The sequence below is a fragment of the Pelecanus crispus genome, chromosome 7 (genome assembly GCF_030463565.1).
Source record: "Pelecanus crispus isolate bPelCri1 chromosome 7, bPelCri1.pri, whole genome shotgun sequence".
NCBI lineage: Eukaryota > Metazoa > Chordata > Aves > Pelecaniformes > Pelecanidae > Pelecanus > Pelecanus crispus.
Genome location: NC_134649.1, coordinates 38625010 through 38647612, shown reverse-complemented (window position 1 = coordinate 38647612; position 22603 = coordinate 38625010). Strand labels below are relative to the sequence as shown.

At 58.6% G+C, this 22603-nt stretch overlaps 1 protein-coding gene across 1 annotated transcript in view; it reads right to left on the bottom strand.

Annotated features, from left to right (window-relative positions):
- PLXNA1 (plexin A1) overlaps window positions 1-21418 on the bottom strand; it is a 105077-nt gene extending 83659 nt beyond the window's left edge. Inside the window, 2 exon segments of the mRNA XM_075714711.1 lie at window positions 13637-13819; window positions 20216-21418. Of these exon segments, the coding sequence (XP_075570826.1) occupies window positions 13637-13819; window positions 20216-21418 (1386 nt within the window).
- Between the last annotated feature and the right edge of the window lie 1185 nt (window positions 21419-22603).

Genomic DNA, 22603 nt, shown 5'->3' with positions numbered 1-22603 from the left:
TTCATCCAAACCATCCTTGAAACATTCTTGACATTTATTACCATAAAATTTTCCTCCAATTAATTGCTTCTATACAACTATCATTTTCCTGATGAAAAACATCACCAGAAACTTGCAAGCCATTAAAAAAATGCTCACTCTGTCTCTCTGTTTCTCCCTGTTCACGAGCATAAACAGAATTAGGGAGATTAGGAGGGTCAGAAACAACAGTTTTGACTCAACAGCCTTGGCCAGTGAGAGCTGCCACCCGTGGTGGGGACACCGAGGGCAAGACTCAGAGGTCACTAGATGCTTGCAAAAATACCCCAGCTCCGCAGGTATGCGGTACCACCTCCAGTGTTGACTCAGAAATGCACGCTGGGCCAAGTCTCAGACAAAAAATAACGTTCTCGGGGATTTGGGCTGGGTTTACATAGCCAAGGCTTTCGCAGCACAGCGGTGAGGATGCTTGCACAAGCGCAGAAGCACATGGGAGGGGGGGAAAATGAACCCAAGCAGAGGTGAGCGGAGACGTTCCCATCCCAGGAGGGAGGCACTGAAAACCACCTGGGCAGGTACGGTGTTGGGGAGGACCAGAGCTGTTCATATGCTTTTTAATTGCTTCCATTTCCCAAATGAAGCCCAGGTCCTGTTTCAGCAGCCCGGGCAAGCAGACGTCGGGCAGAAAGGCAGCCCCAACTGCGGTCTGAAAGGACAGGGCTGCGGAGGGGAAGGCAAGCCGTGATGCTAGGCCCTGTGAAGGAGCACAGAGGAAGCCCCTCCATGGCTCCCCACCTCTCCTTAAGCTGGCAGGATGCTGCTGCTCTCCTCCTCCGGAATCAGCGGCCGAAGGGGGGACGAGGCGCAGGGGGATGTGCTCGAGGCACCTCAAGCAGCACACCCCACGGGGACCGCAGGCAGTAGGTGCCATCCCGGCTGTGCCAGCACCCACACAGCCTGCGGCCAGAAACACCGAGTTCAGCATAACACAATACAACACAACCGAGTTACTGCAATTTAAGGAGTCCTCCTGCAGATGAGTGGGGTACCGCATCGACACACAGCGTGCCCTTAGTCACCCAGATGAACCACGCTTTGAAGCTCGAGCAAGCGCATTTCTCCCCCCTATTCCCTCCTCCTCCATCCCCACTGCAAAGGTAGCAACCTTTGCCCACTTAAAACGAGAAGCCACCAGAGAAAGAAGGCAAAGCTCACACAACTGAGAGCCCGGCCATCCCGCTTCCCTGCGGCATCAAAGCAGACTCATCCCGCTGGGAGGAGAGCCCAGGCATCCTGTTCCCAGGTTATTTGCTCCAGCCACAGGCTTGCACTTTCCCACCAGCAGATTCGGGGGGGGGGGGAAGGAAACCCCTAGCTGAGACAGGGAGTGTTTATCTCACCTGCTAGAAGACACACACATCTTTAATTTTAAACGTTGAGTGTAAAAACAGATCCCTTGAGGCTCATAAACATACCAGAAAGAGAGGGAGAGCAACACCAAGAAACCCTGGGGAAATAAATGGAGAATTCAATTTGGGAAGTTCCCATCCCTCGCGCAGGGTGGGAATCAGCTGGCACAGGCCACGCAGGCAAAGTGCGGTTTTGGGCTTTTTGGGTCTTTTTAAAGGATTTTGCTCATTTCTCACAAATACCATCACGTGCATTCCCCCCCCCCCCCAGGAAACCAAGCACCGCAGCAGTGAGCCCAACCCCATCCAGCATTGCCATCCAGGGGGGCAGAGGCTGCTCCCCTCCCTCTCCCACGAAAGCTGCCAGTACAGAGCACACCATGGGAGCCCACTGCCTGCACCCCCAAGCCCTCCAGCCGTGCCCGCTGCCCCCAAGGTCCTGTGTCCTGACCTCCTCATCGAGGCCACAGAGCCTTTCTACGTGGCTGCACATATACCAGCCTCGCTAAGACACCAGTCTTCCATAGCTAATTACAGACGCAGTCACCCTGGCCAAGACACAGGACTATTTTTGGAAGCTTTTAAAGAAAAATAAATACATACATATATACACACACACATATCGAAACTGCATCATATTTTTACTCCACGAATTTCTCATCAGTTGCATTTTGCTCAACAGCTGCTGGTTAATTTTTGACCGCCGTCAATGGAAAGCGAAAAGCCAGCGGAGCCAGGGAACAGCCAGGCACTGACCCAGCCTCCGAGAGCAGCAGACCTGCTGCCTTCACAGCTTCCAGGACCGCAAACTGCTCTACCTCAAGCTTGCCCACGAGCACCCCTGCGGAGCCAAAATACAACCTCGGAAGGACTTTGCTGCATCTTTCAGTGGAAATTTACCTTTAAGTCCTCATTGGGAAGAGCATCACCAGTGACACAAGTTTTGTGGAGCTCAGGCTTTGGCAGGGGTTTTTGCTGGGAGGACTGGAGGGACACGACAGGGCTGGGGAAGACTTCTGCAAGTGCCTGCCCTCCTCCCCAAGCTTCACCAGAGAACAGCTCACAGCAAAATTATCCACACATACATTTGACATCATCCCTTCATCCACCACTGCCCCAGCTCCCACCCACATAGCTCCAGAGGTCCATCGCATCCCGCAAGGACACTGAGTTGTCCCCAAAAAGCCAAGGAAGCCCCTTACCTCTGCAGCCACCCGGCCCAGCGAGCAGCATTGCCAGTGTTAAAGTCTCCAGCTACGGCACCACCAGGTTTGTTCTGCAGATGCCAGCACATAATTAAGATCTACAGGGCTCTGTCAATCACCGAGGGGAAAGAAACGGCAGGGAAACCTCTCCCGGGACACGACAGAAGCCTATGCATTACTCGTGCCAGGGGGCCCGAGGGATGCTGGCAGGGTGGCACAAATCCAATCCACCCCTGGAGCAAGCAGCCGGGCTCTCTGCCCTCACACTGCCTCTTCTCACCTGCTTTGTGAACCGTAAGCCCCAAAGACAAGACCGTGCTCTCCCAGTGCAGCATTGCTCCCAACTCTTGCTCCAAAGGGAACAGCCTCATTTAACAGCCCCGTGGATATCGCAAGCCAGGGTGGCCCTGGAGGCAATCGCTGTCGGGAAGAGCCAGCGTTGCATGCATGGGAGATGGGGTGCTACAGCATTTGAGGCTTCGGTCTGGCAGCCCAAAGCAGGGGCTGGGGGAAGGGAGTGTGTTTGCAGGGGTGTCCTCACCCCTGCGGAGAAGCCCTCCAGGACGCAGATCCAGCACAAGGATCTGGCTCCTCTCCCCGCTCTGCACTCTGCCTGCTGCCCGCCCTTGCCAAGCAGCATCCCTGGGACCAGCAGGGACAAGAGGTCTCCAGGAGCAGCAGGATGGCCAGGAGCCCTTTGCCGGGACCCATCCATTGCCAAACCCTCCTCTGGTGCCCAGCTCTGGGGGGCAATTCCCTGGCCCCCCCAACTAAGGGTGCTGGGGGTGGGGCGTGAAGGGACCTTCCGGCTCCAGGCAAAGGGAGGAAAGGACCAGGGAAGGCAGGAAGGCAGAGCCTGCAGAGACCCAGGCCCTCCTGCCCCAGAACACTCTTATTAACCCTTCCCCTTCCAGCCAAACCACAGAGCTTGGACCCACAGGCTCTCAGCTCATACTGCAGCAGCATCGGGGAGCGGGACAGGAAAGCTGCACCCCAATAGCACACACAGCCTGGGGAGCAGCAGGATAGCCCCCTCCTTTCCCCTGGAGCATCAACCTTTCCCTGGCTCATCCTCAAAGAGGGACTACCCGGCAGGATGGAGCAGCATCCCGGCTACCCCGGAGCCGCGCACAGCCACGCTAGCGCACAAATTGCTTCATTAAATTTCATCGCATTAAGCCAGTTTCATGAATTTAACATTGTCCCCGGACTATTGTTTGCCTGAAAATTAAATTACGGCAACATTTGTTGTTTCAACGAGTCTGTCAGTCAGGGATGGGGCCAGAGGAGGAGATGCGGGCACGGGCAGGTGATGCCATTTCGGCAGCAGGACTCCTCCAGGTGGGCGGCTTAGGTCAAGGTGGGAAACGCAGCCATGACTTCCTTCACAAGGGAGGGAGAAGGGAAGAATTAAGCTAACATGCTGTTTCAACCTAAGCCAACCGTGCCAGATACGGAGAGGTGAGCCAAGGGAAGGGAAAGCATTGCTGTTTTGGAGCGGATAAAGGCTCCAACCGGTCCCAGAAGCCACTGGCCAGCATGGCAGAGCATCATCCCGTACCCCTCCGGGCAGCACGGACCCTTGCTACGTCCGCATGAGGAGCTCAGCACAGCAGTCCAGGACTTTCTGATCTTTCCAGATTACAAAGCTTTGCCGTGTACAGGAACACTCTGAAGAATTTCTCATTTATTCTTCCTTTTCCCTTGAGCAGCTCCTCTCTGCAGTATCAGAAACAAAGGTGACAACCTTTTGCTTTGTAAAGAAAACCATCAAGTGAAGCGGACTATAAATAGCACCCAAAACTGACCCGCATCCCCAGCTGAGGGGAATGAAATGAAGACGAGTGAACGAACAGCTTCAAGGTCAGAGAGACTTTTTTTTTTTCCCTTTCTTCAAGGTCTGGTAATTTTTATCCACGCAGGAGAGCAATACAAAATACATCATTAGGGTTGTAGCTAATAAAAACCACACGGGTTTTTCAGCCCAGCATCGTTTCCTTTGCCCGTACGGGGATTACGTCAGGAGGAGATGCTTCCCCCAGCACCGGCCCTACCGGCACCACTCCTCCCTGCATCCCCCACCGAGTGCCTCAGCCGTGCCAGACCTGTCCCGGCACAGAGCAACCAACCAGTGCTGCCCTCAAGAGCACAAAGCGTGGCAAAATTAAAGCACTATCAGATTATCCTGCCTTTCTCCACGAGACTGTAGGGATGCTCCCCACCACCATGTCCCATCCTCGGTCTGTAGAGAGCCAGTTTGTCACATGGCACTGGCTCTCTTCCTTCTCTCCAGCTGCTAAATGGCATTAAAAGAACTAAACATCCATTAAATAAAACTTTCCCACTATTGCTTCCCAAGTAGACAATTGCTCTCGCTGCCACGGGGAGGTTTCATGCCGGCGGCTGGTCCATGGGCACACAAAGAGTGAGGAGGTGCCAGGATCGGCTCTGGTACAGCACGGGCCACCCAGAAAAAGCTCCCGGGGGCCCAGAAATCCAGCACCAAACCCCGAACGATGGCACTCTCCCTGCCCATCACGTCCCCCGCTGCGTTACCCTGCAGCCCCACTCTCCCCCTCCAGTCTCCACACAATTGCAATGCTAAGAAAAGGGCGGGGGGGGGGGGGAGTATGGGGAAATTTCCCAGCTTGGAAGCAGCTGGCGGGGGCGGGGGGTTGCGGGGAGGTTTATTCAGTGCAAAGCCCTTCAACACAGTTCCTCTGAGGTGAGATATGGGAACCTCAAGGTCCCACCAAAGGGCAGGAGAGGAAGAACGTGGGGCTGGCGTGCAGCAGCCGGAGCTATTTCGAGCACTGGTGGTGGGAGGAGACATAAAAGAGGAAGGCAAAACAGAGGGAAAAAGTAAGAAGGGGAAACGTTTCCATTCTGGGTAGAAAGAGAATGAAAAGTGGATGCAGTACCTGCGGTCCTTCTCATGGAGTCGGGGCTTTGACGCCCCTCCTGTCCCTGCCCGAGATGCTCCGTCCCGCTACGCCGCCCCAGCTCTGCCCACCAGCCCGCTCCGATTCACCCTCAGCCACGCAACTGTGTCCAGTCAAGGGATTAAAGCGAGAACCCATCAAACTCATTTCATCGTGAAGCGCCATCATGTAAAATGCTAAGCGTTATCCTTATTGTGGTGGCCTAAGCCAGGATTAGCACACACGCCCCCAAGGCTGGGAGACCCTTTTCCTTAGCCGGGCGGCATGTCTAAACGCCAGTGCCGTGGCTCCAGCTCCACCGTCCTTTGATGAGCAGAGCTCCCGGGTTTTTGCTCATCCACAAGGCACGGCGGGATTACCAGCACAGCCCTGATCCCCGGGTTTGTTTGCACTGTATCGCAGAGACTAACTATGACCTTGGCAAGATGCAGGCTGAGCGCTCCGGTCCCACTCTGGGTGTTTCTTGGGTACTCGACAGGATGGGGTTTCACTCCTGTCCCACACCCCGCCACCGAACAAGGTCAGCCCCTGGGAGAAAGAGGGGCATGGTCCCAGGGGTCCGCACCCTTACCACCACCCAGCGCCTGCCCCGGCTCCTCCAGCTCCATATTTTACCCTACAATGCCAATCCCATGGGGCACTTTCCTGCTGCCTTCCCCATCACTACCAGTCTACCACTAGCATCCATTCTCCTGCTCCACTTCAGCAAAGCCCATAATTAACCAGAGCAGAGGATAACAGAGGCCAAACAGCAGCTCTTCTGAGCAGCCTGCGGCTGAGTGCCGTCCCGCCTGGACCTGCAGCGGAGACAAATGACCCCTGCATGTATCAAAGCCTCGGAGATGGACGACAGGGTCCAGCAGCCACCGAGGGGTGGCTGGAGTCCACGTCCTGCATCCCCAAGTGCCACACCGCACCTCCACTTTGCTCTTGATTTATGACAGATTTTCCTCCCAGTCCGGAGGGGAGAACCAGGGGTGTCAGCCCACGGGGACTGGGGACGGCTGACCTTCCCTGCTGTCACATCTCTACCTGAGGCAGTGCTGGGACATGCAGAGACCCAGACCACATCAAAACCAGCTTGGCCCCTGCTGGGCGTGCATCTCCCTCCTCCAGCATCTCCCTCCTCCAGCAGGCCACTGGCTCAGGGCAAATTCCTCAGGCACCATTAATCTGGGCTAATGGGGCTGCACAAAGGCGAGCCAGGACACCAGCACTGCCCCTTCCCACCCAGCCAGCGCTGCCTTTGGTGGGAGGCCAGGGCTATTCTCCTACCTGAAAAGTCCAAATTAGTCAGTGTTCAAGCCTGTGAATAGGCACAATGGCTCCAACAGGAGGGACCCAACAGAGCTGGGGCCTCCCAGCTCATTTCCATCTCAATGGGGTGGCTTTTCACCCTGCCCTGTCCCCATGGGGCCACTGCAGAGGTCCTCAGCAAGAAGTGGGGTCCAAAGCAAGAGTCGTGCTCCTGCTCTTCCCAGCAGAATAGGGGTCGCAGGTAGGGGCCACAGCCCCGCATTCAGGGGCAGAGAGATGCAGAAGGAAACGCTCAGCAGCTTCATGCTTCACCAACCAACCCAACCCCGCTGGCCGGGAGGGAAAACCTGTGCTTGCTGCCAGCTGCGCAGCCCCAGCGATGGGCAAGTCCACGCACCCCTTCTCCTAACACAGGCCCTCAGCGACTCTCGCCCAGAGGTTTAGGGAGGCTCGGCATCCGCACCAACAACCCCAAAGCATCACTCTTCTGCCTTGCTCTCCCAGCGCTGCTGAGCCATTGCCACCGACTGCCTTACGCAGCCCCGCAACAACAGGGCAGGACCAGCGACAGCATGCAGGCACAAACCCACAAGCTCTTCCTTTTTCCTTTCCCAGCCCTATTTCCACCCTATTTTCAGGGTGGCAGCCCCTGCCAGGGCACACGATGGTCTGCAGGGACCGGCTGCAAAGGCGATGCTGCTGTGTTCAGCCGGTACAGACCTGTCAGCTCCTGAGCACGCCCCACGACGCAGCACGAGCCGGCTCAGGGGGCTGCCGAGAGGCGTTTTGCCCTCAACCCCCTTTTTCAGGGCAACTACAGAAGCCAGGTTCGCACCCAGCAGCCCTTTTGAAGGCACAGGGTCTCAGGGATCCACCTCCATCCCTAAGCCTCCTCCAGCTTCTGCAACGCACCGCTCCCCAAAAGTCACCTTGCCCCGACACCAGCAAAGCCCGGCAGCGGCGCTGCCTTACTCGTCGGCTGCTCCGTGGCAGCTGGAGCGGGCTGATGGATTGGGGTTAGGTGGTGTGCTGCCTGCGGGCGCCCGGCGCCGGAGCCAGGGAGAGGCGAGACGTGCACCGTCAGCGCTTTCGGCAGGGAAGGTTGGAGCAGGGCTGGCTGCTGCTGCTGCTGCCTCCCTGGCTGGCCGGGCGCCAGGCTCCCAGCCCTCGCTCACCTGCTGGCTTTGTGCAGAGAGCAGAGCAGATGGGGGAAAAAAAGAGGAAAAAAAAAAAAAAAAAAAAAAAGAGGGTTATGGCTTGTGAGTCAAAAAGCCCGGGGGCACAGGGGGTGGAGGGAGCCCCCCGACACCTCCTCTCCCTTCCTGATGCTGCACGAGCATGCTGGGGCATCCCTCGGAGCGCCAGGAGCACGGAAACATTCAGCCCCATCCATCTCGCACAAGGCAGGAGCCCGAACCCCGGCGGCATACCCCTCAGCAGTCACTCGAGGGCCAAGCTGGCAGCTGTCTGCAGCCCCGGCCCCGCCGCCCCGGTCGGTCCCCGAGGCCAACGGTTCACGATGAATTTCTAATTGTTTCCTCCAACAATGAGACATCCTGTTCGGAGCCGGGCGGCTCAACAAAGCCTGACGCCGGGAGCAGGGCCCCTTCCTGCTGAGCAGGAGCGGGGCGATGCCGAGCGCTCCCCGCCACGAGTGGGGGGACGGGGAAGGCTCCGCCGCCCCCTCCGCACCACCCGATCCACTTAACACGCCAGCTCTCCAGCCTCCACCTTGATTAAAACAGCTTAACGACTCCGGCGAGAGCTCTCGAGGGGGCGGGGAGCCGCCGAGAGGTATTTGATGGATTCACTTTGGCAACCGTCAGCTACCTTGTCATGCCAATAAAATTATTGCCATTGATTGGGGAGAGGCACGGACGCATGCTCCGAGGAGCGGATCTGCCTCCCGGGGCTGGGCGCAGGCGCCCACGGGGGCTGTGTGCGTCGCGGGGAGGGGGCAAGGGGTCCCCAGAGAATGGGATGGGGACAGAGCAGGAGAGGGCAGAGGGAAGAGGCAGGAGGAACAAAAGGCCCTTGTGCCAGGCAGCCAGCTGGGGAGAGGCAGCAACATGGGCAGGAGAGGATTTCCAGGGGCTGCGATGGGGTCGATGCTCGGGGAGCCCTCAAGGGTCACCAGCCGAGACCGCCGGGGCCAGGACAGGCTTCACACCCCAAATCTGCCCCCCCCCCCCCCCCCCGCCCAAAAAAAGCCTGCCAAGGTGCAGGCAGTAAGTAGGGTAGCCAGCAGCGGGGTCACGAGGCGGGCCGAGCCTTCCCGCGCACTCCAGGAGCCAGATTTCACCCGCTGAGACACAAAGGGGCCCTTTTGAGCCGGAGCCACTTACCCTGAGCGCTAAGCAGAGGGCAACGCGAAAGGATCCGCAGGGATGGGGACCAGCAGAGCAGGCAGGGAGCCTGACGGCTTCTCCTTCTAGCTCACGTGGACCGCGACTGGGTCATGCCTTGTACCCCAGAGGCCAGCTCACAGGGGCTTGCGTTATGGGAAGAGAGCCAGCAGGCAACAGCGAAATTTCCGAAAAAGCTCCCAGTCAGCAGCTCCCCCTCCCCACAGAACCTATTTTCAGGTCATGCTGCCCAGACACACACCAAGGGCTGCAACTGCACCGAAAGAATCCTTCTCCAAAGCTTTAAGACAACCCTAAACAAAGGGGGTGCTTCCATGGGCCACCAAATCTGGCCCCCTGAAGCAACCCCATCTCCCTGCCCTCGACAGGACAGGGGGCTGCAGGAGAGCCCCTCAACCCTCCCCAGGACAGAAGCACCGCATCCCATTGTGTAGGGATGGGGATGACCCACTTAGCGTGAAGAGTTTATTTATTATTATTATTATTAAAGTGGAGAAGCCGAAGAAGCCAGACGTTGGGGCCAGTTCAGCTGTGCTTTCCGTGGGAGAGAATAAACAAGCTGCGGCAAGCTCAAGCCCTGGGGGGGAGCAGATTCCCGACGAAGACAGGTCCTGATGCGTTCACGCCCTAGGCCAGCTGGTTTCAGGACAGGGCAGGGAGCTGCAGGGATTACGGTGGTGACTGGGCAGCCAGATAATCCTCCAAAAACATGAGAGCTCACTTAGCTGGCTGCGAGGGATCTGTAGTCTGATGCTATCCTGGCTGGGAAGCACTGGCTGCACCGTCCCACAACCGTGCCAGCCTTAGGGATCTCCAGCGCCTGGATCCCAGGTGGTGCTGGATTTCTCCTGCGGGGCTGTGGCAGGAGGGACAGCTCGCAGCCTCCTTGCTCTGCAGCAGCCCGGGGATGGCAGTGGGCAGGGAGCCACCAGCTGCTTTGAGGAACTGAGCTCACCCCCCAAAAATAACCAGGAGGCCCCAAAACTGGGTCAACCCATAAGGGCCATGCCGGAGCTCAGGAGAGCCCTAAGGCAGTGCCTTGTTTGCATAACGAGGAGCAGATGGCAAGCTAATGAGGGCAGCTCGTCTCTGCGCTGCGCCTCCCAGGATGCCCCACCGCCCCATCTCCAAACTGCCAGCCCAGCACGGTGTAGTTACTGGGAGGGGTTTGCACCATCAGCACGCCCCTCCAGCACCGCCCTTCTCTCTCTCTGTACAACATTTCAACACTTCAAGCACACCCAAAATAGAGTCCTTGGCACACACGTGTTAAGAGGTGACTACAGGTGCAGTGTCAAACATGCCTTTCCAGCACGTGGCTGAGCGCTCCCGTTGCAATTACACACGCAGCTTTCTGTCCACCTGAAAAATCGGAAAGATAAACCTGGGAAAACAATGACCACCCAATAAAAAGATGGTCAAGCAAGGACAGGTGGCTTCCAGGAAAGAGCCAAGCATTAGGAAGCAAGCCTCGCTTCCCTTGTGCAAATACCCCCTGGACATCCCCACTGCAGCATCCTCACAGCTTATGTCCCCGTGTCACTTCCCCATCCACAGCACCCTCAGACCACAGGGCGCAAGGCCGGGTCCCCGACGCAGCAGCTCAGGAGCGTGGAGGAAGTGGCTCACCGCCAGCCCCAGCAGTGTGAGAAGTCATCCCCTCGTTGCTCACCCAGGCAGCGGCAGGAATTCCCAAGCGCCCCAATCCCATGACTGCTGGCACGGAGGAGAGCAAGCACGCGGGGCCGAGGGCTTTCCAAGCCTGGCCTCTCCGCATAACTCGGGGCCAGCCAAAGATAACCGCCTGCCTGGTAACCCTGCGGGGACAAGCCGAGAGTGGGCTGCCATGGGCTTCGCTGCTGCGACCCGCTCAGCATCACAGGGGCCCTGTACCTCCATCCCCCCGGTGCCTCCCCATCCCAACCCGCAGCCAGTTTTGCACATCTGACATTGCTTGCAATATCCTTCTGCCCCCCCGAAATCAGGGTCTCCCTGCAGCTGTGGCGGAGGCAGGTGCTGCCCAGCACCCCGGCCTCGCGGCGGCAACTGTTGGCGGCAGGACCGGGGAGAGGCGGCAGGGCAGCCAGAGGCTCGCGTGGCTTTTTTGGGGGGGGACAAAGGGAGGCTCTGTCTGCATGCAACAGCCTGGACAAATGCTGAGCATGAGAGCTGCCATCCAAGGAAAATCCAGACGTGGCAGTGACTCTGCCCTGACCTCACCCCGGCCCCCGGCCCAGATGGTGAGATCAGTGCCCCCTCAGCAGAGCAGCATCCATTACAGGGCTCCTGGGGATGGGGAGGGGAGCACCCAGCTGTCAGCGCAGCCCTCCCTCCCCGAAGGAGATGCCAGGGGGTGCCGGCGAGGGCAGGGGGGACCGGCAGGAGGGCAGAGAATGCACCAGGCTGCGCCAAGCCTAACACAGGTGCTTGCCATGGGGACAGCGCGAAACACCGACGGCTTAAAAGCAGAGGGATTGCGACCGCTGCCGAGGGACGCAGCCCTCCTGCACCCTCTGCCTGGGGGAGCCACCTTGGCCACGCTCTGCTGTACCCCTGCCAGGCGTCCCATCTCCTGGCTGGGGACACATTGGCACCGCTCGGGGACAGGTCAGCAGCCCCCTTCTTGCGCTCCCCAGGCAGGGGGGAGCCCTCCCCTCCCTCTGGCCCCGCCGGCAGCCAGGCAGCAGGATCAGGTAGCTGCTGAGGCAGCGCTTTGCCAGGCCGGCCAGGCAGGGACTGCCGCAGAAAGGCTGGGCTGCCCACCCCAAGGTCACAGCCATGGACGAGGGGGGAACCTGGCAGCGCAGGGCTCGGAGCCTTGCAAAGTGCTTCCGTGCTGCCATCGGAGAGCTCTGGCTACCCCAAGGGTTTTGGGGCCCCGAGGCAGGATGAGCCTACAAAACCTGCCCAGCATCCCAGTGCTGAGAGAGGACCGAGACCCACCTCTTCGCTCCCCATGGAGCTCCTGCTCGGTCCTTGTGCCCTGCAGGGCCAGAGAGCCAGACCAGCCCTTTGGGGCACCGAGTTTAGAAACCAGCAACAAGAAAGCTGGGGAAAGCCCCGCAGGAGAGGAGGATGCTCAAACCACACCTGGGCTCCAAGTCCTGGCCTCAGCCATGACTTTGTTGCATGCAGCCCGCACCCCTGCCAGGCACCCACCCTAGATAGCTGCTTGTAAGTGGCTCTGAAGGTGCAAAGACCAGAGAAAAACTGAAAAAAGGAGGGAGAGGAAAAAACAAATCTGCCATGTAAAAAGCAACTGCCAGCCCCTCTAGATAAAAAATGAACTAGAGGTGGAACACCGTCCCCACGGCTTTGTGAACCCACCTCCCACACACTCCTTCCTTCCCATCCCCTCTTAAAACATCCCATCTGGAGCCCAGCAGCAGGAGAAGCCGCCAGCAACGCGACACCAGTCCCTCCGGATCCCTCATCGATCCGGAAGGGAGGACAACCTGCCTCCGTCAGCTCCCTGCAGCCCTGCTCAGCCCTGGCGCCATCGTGCCCCCCCCGAGGACTGCAGAAAGGCAAGCAGAGGATGTGGGGCTGGAGAGGACCACCAGCATCCTTGCCCCCCACCCCAAATACATGCTGCCCGTGTCCCCCCTGCCCCTAAACACAGTGCTAACAGGCCACAGGCAGGTCAGGGGTCCAGGGGGAACACAGGCAGGGCAAGCAGGACATATGGCGACTATCGCCCATAATGGCACGCTGCTCCCGATTCCTGCCAGGGAAGCCACCCTGCCTCCTCCAGGGCACCCTGGCCAACACAGATCAGGAAAAGCAGCAAAAATGCAGGGTGCTGTGTCCAGGATGGGGTGCTTGAGCACCTCACAAGCCACAGACAAACAGGCCAGACCCCCTGGCCAAGCCCTGGCCCTCCTGCCCCTGGCAGGGACCATACGCTGCCTTTCCTTGGCTGAAGATGCAGTTAATGCAAGCTGTGTTTATACAGGGCATGTACAGCTGTAATTATAGGCACGATGTTATGATAACAGGAAATCCGTGCCCTGTGGAGATGCAGGCACAGAGCTATTTGCTAATTGCCACCAACAAGCAGCCTTTTGTGCCGTGGAGGGGTACGGGAAGAGAAATCTCCCCCACGGCAGGCTGGAGCCATCAGCACCCACCTCCGCCCACCCTGCCCAGGTCAATGGCAAAGCCACATGGACCCGGACAGACAGAGCCCGCCCCATGGCACCTACAGGGCAAACCCACCTGCTCTGAGACACAAGGCTCTGATGCACCAGCGGCCAGGACTTGACTTCCCTAGGTTATAACCCTTCCAAAATACAGAGGTTTTGTAAATTTGGCTGGCAGAGAGGAGCACAGGGAAATTGCCCCTAACTGGCCCTTTGCACATTACCCCCAACATATCAAGTCACGCTATGATGGAGGCACAGCCCTACTTGTACCCCAAAGGGCCAGGGAGGCGAGCAGTCACCCCTCCCCATCAGCATCACCGAGGGCTTTCCTACCTTTTTGATCTTCCCACTCCGTGTGCCTGCAAAGACAACAGTTTGTCCTCTGTAGTCATAGGCAGCCACCGAGGTCATCCCATCCTCCTTATCCACAAAGAGCGGGGTCCCCTCGATGGTGACGGTCCCGCCCAGTGGCTGGTTAAAATCCTGGCCGCAGAAATTGTCGTCGATCTGCAGCGGCTGTTGGGAAAAAACAGAGATGAGCTATTTGCCAATGCCTCGACATGCCAGACCTCCCAGATGGCCATCAGCCATCTCCCATCTCCACCCCATCGGCTACGGCAGCTTCAGCAGCCCCATCCCTTGCCCCTCCTGTCCCAGCCATCCCACCTCACCAGCTGAGGGAAGGGATGAGCTTATGCTTCCTTAAAATCCCCTACAGGCTGATGTAAGGCACTTGGGACACATCCAAGGCATGCAGCCCCTCTCTGCATCTGAACGAACTGTCAGACCAAGACCAAGGCTCTCAGTCCTCTGCATCTTACAGAGCAGCACTTACAAACCCAACAGCAGCCAGCACAGCATCCCTGCTCCCCCTCCATCCCTGCCACTGCCATCTCAGACATGTGGGATGCCGGCATGAGCTCCCCAGCACACACACACCCTTCTCCTCCTCACCCCGGTGCTAAAACAGCTTGGCAGTAAAGCAGGAGGGGCTGAATCGTGAGCCCAAGCCTTCCCCCAGAGACAAAACACTTCCCAGCCAAGGCTATGCCAAGACAAATGGGTCAGGGCTCCTGAAAGAGACTCATTTCACATAGCAGAGCCTCCAGCAAACATGCTACCCACCTGCCAGCCCTGTTCCTCCTCCCACAGGAACATATTCGGGAAATCCCCACATTTTTTTCTGTGCTGCCTTGCCCCAGACAAGGCGCCTGGCTCAGCCAGATGCCTCCTTGGTTCAGTGCTCGCCCACGGGTCTGGGAGAAGCTTTTGCAAGCTCTGCCCAGGCAGAGGCAGAGACAGTGCTGCACCGGCTCCTCTCTGCCCTTGGGGCTGTGACGGCAGGGACCTCCAGCGAGGACAGTCACGCTGATGGGCAAGGCAAAGCCAGAGGGATGCCCCGTGTGAAAGCCGGGATGCAGGTGGGGGAGCAGGACCAGGACCGGTTCCGCAGCACTCACCCCCTCCATCGAGCATCCTCGCCACGTCGCCCTGACCTGCTGAGCAGAACAACAGACCCTGGCCACAGGTATTTGGCCTGGGGGGCACATGGGCCTCCCAGAGGTCCCAGGCCAGGCAATGGCCTCACACGGTCGCACAGCGCCAGCAAAATCCACCCCCAGCAGCCCCTGGCCCGTCCCAGGCAGGGAGGGGCTCCAACCAAATCCCCAAGAGTGGCAGTGAGCCTGGCTGCAGGAGGTTAGGGTGGCAAGGTGGGCACAGCTGACAGGGACACAGCCTGCTCCGGCCATGGGATTCTTCTGCTTCACAAGGTTCCTTATGTAACTTTGAATTTAAAGGGGAGAGAGGTTTTTTGGCAAGCAGCAGCCTCCAAATGCATGCCAGTCCCCAAGGGGTTTTAAATCCATACAGCATGTGCACGGAGCATATGGGAAAATACCAAGCTCCTAAGCTCCACGTACGCAAGGGCAGTACATAGCTCCGCGATTCCCACTCACCACTGCCCGGGAAGCGAGGGTCAGCCCGGAGCAGCTCCCACCAGCAACCCACAGTCACCCACGGGGAGGAGGCAAAACACAGCAATTTTCCACGCCCCGGTGCAATGCACTCGCAGCCACAACAGCTTCAGCCTCCCGCAGCCACGGCGAGGCTGCTCACCCTCCTCGCCGTACTGCCATGCCGGCCCCAAGGCCGGCGGTCCCGGTCCCGCTCCCGGCTGCAGCGGGACTCAGCGCCATGCCAGCCTTCCAGCAGGGAAAGACCATAAACGATGCCAGCCGGTCACGATCGGCCTCCCCACGCGGTCTGGTGATGCTGGGCTGCTTCCTCAGCTACTCTAACTTCTGTTTTTGCGGGGTGATTGAGTTAGTATACAGCCAAAGATGGACTCCCTTCCCTGCCTAACCTTTGGTCATCCTTCCCTAAACTGGGGGAACTCCTACAGCCAGGCATTAAGAAATACGGGGATCCCGAAAACAGGAACATGGGGCACCACACGCCTCTGCAACCACAAGAAAAGGAAGGAAGGGGAATTAGGACCTCTGCACCCATCCTCTGAATCCCAGCCTTGCAAGCGCCCTCTCCTATCCATCAGCCACCACACACACTAAGCATCCTCCTCTGCATCACCAGGCTAGACATTTTAAAACAGCAGATCCAAGAAAATTATCTTCCCAACCACAGAGCAAGACGGGAGCGATGCTCCAGCCGATACCCAGCTCCCATCCAGATACCCGGGATCCTTCAGACACTTTGCTGGGAAAAAAACACTCTCTGGCCCAAGAGCCCCTCCACCCCAGTAAAGCATCCCAGCACCTTCCCCCCAGCTGCCAGCAGTAGCAGAGGGGTTAAGGGCAGTGCCATAAGGGTATTTAAGCCCTGGCAGCCCCTGGGTGCAATTTCTGCTCTCTCCACACTCAATCTGCAGCTTCCCCAACCTCTCAGCTGCTGAATATGCAAGAGGAGAGATGTTTACGGTGTTTACTCCTCTCTGCTTTGTCTCAACAAACTCTCTGGGAAACGACAAATACAGCTGCGCTCCGGGACCGTGAGGAGCGCCCGCTGCCGCGATGCCGACACCACCTCGATAAATAATTACGCCGACAATTAGCTCATTAACAGCAAACTGCCTCGTTAGGGAAGCGCAGGCAGGCAGCACGGCGAGGTCGGGCCAAGGGCGGCAGTACGGGGGTTACAGCACCAACCCGCATCCCTGGCAGACGCGAGCTGCGGGGAGAGGAGAGGCAGAGGGATGGAAGGACGGAAGGACAGAGGGACAGCTGTCCCCTGGCCGGTGCCGGCAAGGACCGACACGCACCATGGCGCGCAAGGGCCAGTGACCTTGCAGCATTTCAGCTTGCAGATGCTGGGATCTGCAGGAGGCATCGAGCTCAGCCCACTCTCCCATTTGCACAGGTGTTTGCAGGGACCATGGCCTCAGCCCATTGCAAGGGGAGGCTTGTTTTGGGGGGGGCTGGAGGTATTTTTTATTATTATTATTATTATTATTACTGTTTTGTTTTTATTTTAGTGCTTTCCTTTGGCACCCCTCTCGGCTGCCCCTGGCCCCCGGACACCCCAGGCCCCCACCTCCGCGGCGCTGCAGCCCTCTCCTCTCTCCCAGCACTAACCTGCCTCCCCAAAATAGGGTCAGGAAACTAGGATTTCCCAGGGGAAGCGGCCTGCTGGAGGGGAGGAAGCGGGCCCACAGCACCGAGCGAGCAGGAGCAGGCCATCTCCTTGATGTGCCTTGTCTCATTGCCTCCCTTCAAGCCCACTTATGAAAGCAATGAGGGAGCAGACAGCAGAGGTAAGGCTTGTGCCGCTCAGCGTCATTAATTAGCCAGTAATTCACCAGTTAACACCATTACAGGCACACCCCATCCCCTTGTGCCCCTCCAGGGGCTGCGACCGAGGATGCAGGGGACACGAAGAGCCAGGAAGGAGGTTGCAGGAGGCAGGCACCAAGTGCTAGGCTGGGATGCCAGGCTTTTTGCACGTTAATCGCTGTCCAGGAATAATCCCAGTGCGGTACAGTTTGTTAACATCTGCATTTCTCTGGCTGTCCCCAGGAAGGATTTGGCTTATCCCGGCCCAGTTTGGGCCACTTTGCCACCAGCTGTCACCCTGTGCCAGCAGGCTGGGCAGTGAGCCCCACCAAGCACTCAAAATTCATTTTCTCCCTTGGGCGGTGCTGCTGCCCACGTCCTGCCAGCTCCGGGCGCTGGCTCTGCCCATGCTGCCAGCCTCGGGGTCGAGGACTCTGGGAATCCCAAATCACTCCCTGCTGCAACACCTCCACTCCAGCTCCAACTTGCTGCCCTCTCCCAGCTCTGCTACATCAGACCCTCGTCCCCCATGAACTGGGGGTCGGGCATGCTGGGGAGATGCACTGAGCACGCCTGGCCACAGGCACAGAGACCTCGGTCCCTGCATCGTGCAGGGACAGCAAAGAGCCAGGCTACGCAACACCGAACCCCTCTTCAGTGAAACACCACGAACAGCAAAACCTCTGGACAGGCTCAGGAGTGATTTAGGCAGTGAGGCTGGCACAGGAGAATGGACTGGGCAGTCCCGCAAGGTGCCTTTGCTGTGCATGTGAGTCCATGCACGGGTCTGAGCATGCCAGCACAAGCAGTGTCACTCCCCTTCCCACTGCCGGATCGCTGGATCGCAGAAGGGGAGAGAGAGAAGAAACAGGAGACAGGAATTCACTCCGCTCGCCAGCACTGGGGAGGAACCACTAACATCTCCCGAGCTGGCTGCCAAGCCTGGCGGCCTCTCCTTCTGGCTCCAGCACCCGCTCCAGAGAATGAGAGCTGCCCTGCAGCGCTGGGGGATGAGCATCCCTCGGCCCCGCGCTGCTCGAGGTCTGGGAGCAGAGCACCGGCAAAGCCTCCTCCAGCGTGGACCAGCCTCAGCCCCTTGCCACTGCAAAGAAGCAGACCAAGAGCTCCTGGGACATTTTCCGTACAGAAAGGGTATAAATCCCAAGCAACTACTGACCTGAGCAGCTACATTCCACCTCCTTAAAAATAAAAAAACAACATGCCCTTTATTTTCTGGCCAGCCCTCACCACCGAGAGATCCGTCACTGCCACGACCCACCCCAGAGGTGGCTGCATTTTATTAGGGGCATAGGGACTCCTGCCAGAAAGAGGTTACACGCTCCACAGGGTCTGGTTTGGCTTGTGCTCAGCACAGCGAGGGGCTGAGAGCTTGACTCATGATCCATCCGTGCCTTTCCGGGCTCTGCTTGGCAGCTGGAGCAGGACAGAGACAGAAAACACCACCTGGCTCCCCTGGGGGAGAGTGGCACCCCCCAACCCAACCCATTCAAAAGCAGGGGCCACTTCATTGTGGCACACACCCTTCCACCCTGCAAGAGCCACGTCTGCAGGACCCAAAGAGCACCTCGACATCCATCTACACATGCAGGCTGGCCACCAGGTAGCGACCCCAGGACACTCCTAGCACAAAGCCTCACCAAAGGGGTCAGAGCCCCCTCCCCAAACCCAGGGGGCACGGTGCTGCTGCAGGGTGCTGGGGGAGGCAAGCCAGGAGCGCGGGAGGAGGTGGCGAGCATCTCCTCCGCCAGAGCCAGCAGCTGCGCGACCCAACAGGCAGCAGTGTAATGATTTCATCATTTTCCAGCAAAATTGAATTAGTTTGAAGCCAAAATCTGATTTGCGAGCCCAGCGCTCTTGACAGCAAACCCTTTACTTTGTCAGGCAGCTGTTAGCTGTCTCCTCCAGAGCTGCGGGGAGGACGGTGGGAGGGAAGGCAGGGCTGCTCTGCAGGGACCCCCTGCCCACCTGCCTGCACCACCAGGTACCCAAAACCCTGCTTGGGCAGGGCTGAGAGCTTGGTGATGGGTGCCGAGCACCAGCAAGCGGGGCTGGGGGAGGAGCTGGGCAATAGCAGGGGTGTCGGGACCTCCACCAGACCCTCCCAAACGCACACAGCAGCACCCCAAACCCCTCTCTGCCAGGTATCTGACCCTGCCTGGGGACTACCCAGCCCAGCTTGGTGATGCCCAGTGTAAGACCTCCCCATCACCCAGAGCCGTAGCCTCCCTGCGACCGCTCATGGTTTATAACGTTGCCTGGAAAAAAAAATCCAGCAATAGTAACAGTTCAGCTGGAAAACAACCCTAGAGAGCCAAGTGGGGAGGTCCCCCGTTCCCCACCACTCACAGGCCCCCCACAAGCAGGGGCCAGACATGCCCAGGTGAGCACCAGGCAGGAGGACACATCTCTGCGGACAGAGGGGAATGCTCCCCCAGGTGGGAATCACTGCTCCGGGATGCCGGCACTTGCCTCCTGCACCTCTGGATAAGAGTTTGCACTGGCCACGCTCAAAACCCACCTCGCTGACAGTGCCTTGTGCCGTCTGTCCTCCTCTCCATGGTCTCTCCACGATGAGCATGACCAACTTCTACTGGGACCGCCAACCTCCCTGCCTCACTCCATCAGGTCTGTGCTCTCCGGCCCCCACATCCTACTATCCCCAACACCTTCTGCTTGGCCACCGCCAAGCCCCAGGTGAGACAACACTCACAAATTCATGCACACCATCTGTGAGGGACTCCCCAGTGGAGCTGCAGCAGATGCCCTGAGGACTGATCATCCTGCCCCCCCAGCCCAGCTCGCTGACACCTCCCAAACCCACAGGGTAGGGGAACCAGAAGCAGGCACCTGCGTCGGCACAGGGCCCCTTGCTTGGGGCTCTCCGTGGGCACCGATGCAACCCAAACCCAGACGGCCATCCCGCACCGAAGCCGTGATCTCCATGAGGAATGCTACCGAGCAAGCCGAGCACCCAGCCCTAACAGCGCCAGTCCTCCCACTGGAAAAACACAGCTCAGGTCAGGTCACCAGGAAAGGTCTGGCCAGAGAGCACCGCCGGGAGCCAGAAACAGCTTGGCTTGGGTAGAGACAAGGGGGAACTTACCGAGTTGATGCAGCCCAGCTCCTTATTCAAGAGCCAGGGCAGCGAGAGTTTCCCTTCCCCTCTGTAGCATGACTGGATACGCTCCTTGATCTTATCCTTGATCTTCTTCAACGTGAAGAGGCAGAGCACAGACTCCTTGGGAGGCTTAACCCTGTTTTTCTGGCCCTGGGAGAAGATGGTGAAGAGGATATCCTCCTGCTCCGAAATGCCCAGGTACTTGGCCAAAGCCTTGCCAGGCTTGGTCAGGTAGGCGTCCTGGATCAGGCGGTACTCGATGCCGTCCTGCACACAGCCAATGGGGAACTCCACGTAGGAGTAGAACTTAGGGTCGTCCACGCAGAGGCGGACGATCTTGGAGGTGAAAAACTGCTCCCCAGTGGAGTCTGGCGAGGTGAGCTGGGTGTCCAGCTGCAGGGTCAAGTAGTAAACAAACTGCTCGCTGCTGAAGCTGTAGATGTAGTAGATGTCAAAGGTAGGGAACTTGGAGAGTGTATCCGAAGGGATCTTGAGCTGGGAGGAGACAAACTCGTCCTGGTAGACAAAGCCAAACATCTCCGCGTTCTCCTCGTTGGCCATCAGCTTGCGGCTGGAGAGAGTGGGGAAGTACTCCGACTTCCCGTCAATGGGCGTCCCAATGAAGAGCTTGTTCTGCCCGTTCAGCACCTCGATGATGACCCCAGACATGGTGCCCGACTCGTTGACGCTGGAGAGGTAGTGCTCCTTGCGGTGGTGGGGCTCGCCCAACTTGAAGAGGTCATCTAGCCGCAGGAACTGGCAAATACCCTGGGAAGCACTGCCACAGGCAATGAGCCGGTTCCCCGAGTAGTCCACCAGCAGCAGTTTGTTCACATTGTTAGTGGTGACCAGCCCATGCGGGCAGGACTGAACGCTGGGCGGAGGGTAACACTTCTCATTGTCCTCCACGGGCCCCGTCACGTGGGTCCGCAGGAGTGTGAGGTTATTAGAGAGCTTGTAGATCCGATTGACAGCCCCCACGTAGACCTCCCCGGTTTTGTTGTGGACCACCAAGTGCGTCAAGCTCCAGTCTGTAACCGGGAAAGTCCTAAAGGGAGACTTGGGGCTGCCTTCCGCCAGCGGTAGCCAGGTGCTCCCCAAGAGCAGCAAGGTCCAAACATTGATGGACAAGTGGTGCTTGAGCCAAAGAAGCCACATTGCAGCAGCCTCACATCCAGCCAAGGCCATGCCCAAACCCAGCCACAAAATAAATAGAAACAAACCCAAACTAGAGGGATGAGAGAGGGAGGAGGAGCTAATGGGACACAGTCTCCTCTGCTTCCGCTGCGCTCGGCATTCAGGGCATCGTGGGCACAGCCTGTTCGGTCAGCCCTAGAGGGAGAAAGACAAGAAGAGCAGGGGTTAGGAGGCTTTCCTGCACCGTGTCAAGGCTGTTCCACCCCACCCAGCAGAGACTGCCACTTCACGCTTTTCTAGCAGGCAGCCTAACAAAATGTCCCCCACCACCTCCCACCCTGGAGGAGGACGCGTCCCCAGTGCAGGGACCCAAGGATGCTAGGGACAACCCCACCTGGTCACACACCGCTGCGCACAGCATGGCAGCTCCTTGGCTGGGACACGCGCTTTGTCTCACCATCCCAGCCTCAACCACCAGTCCCACCACCCCGCAGCCCCCTCCAAGGGGCACCACCCTGCCCTCGCCCCCACCCAAATCCCCTCGGGAAGAGCAGCAGCCGCTTGAGCGTGCCTGCAGCCGCTGGCTGGACCAGACCAGCACGTCCCCGCAGGCAGCGGCCTGGCGATGCACTCCGGCACTCCTACTGCATACAAACGCCTCGGTGGGGAGTAGCTGGCCCTGACCTGCATTTGAGACCACCAGCAGCACCGAAGTGTTAGCCAGGGATGGCTGCTAACAAACCTCGAGAGGAGCCTCCTGGCCTGCTGCCGCTGCCCCACAGCACTGGGGGCGGATGCAAAAACCCAGTTTGCAGCAAGCACAGCCCAAGCCCCTACACAGGGGAGGATCTCAAAAGCACCTTTTAAAGGAGCTGGGAGAGCCCTGGCACGCTGCCTGCCATCCCTGCCACCTGCCTGCCTGACAAACCCCAGGAGGGATGTGGGCAGGAGGAGCTGGGGGTGGCAGGGAGCAAGCGGGCAAGGCAAGGAGAAGCACGTCCTTCTGGTATTTATATGCATTAAGAAACGCAGGGCGAGCAATCAGGCAGTTGGCTTGAGAGGCTCCAGAGGGACGAGGGGGCACATGCGGGGAGGCCGGAGAGCTCTGCACGCTGCTGTGCCACAGCTAGGGCTCGCCAACATGGAGCAGCAAAGCAGCAGAGAGCCAGCCAAAAACCCCACACCAGCGTGACCTTTGCATCTGTGGCAGTGGGGAGGAGACGGCCGCAGGTAGCC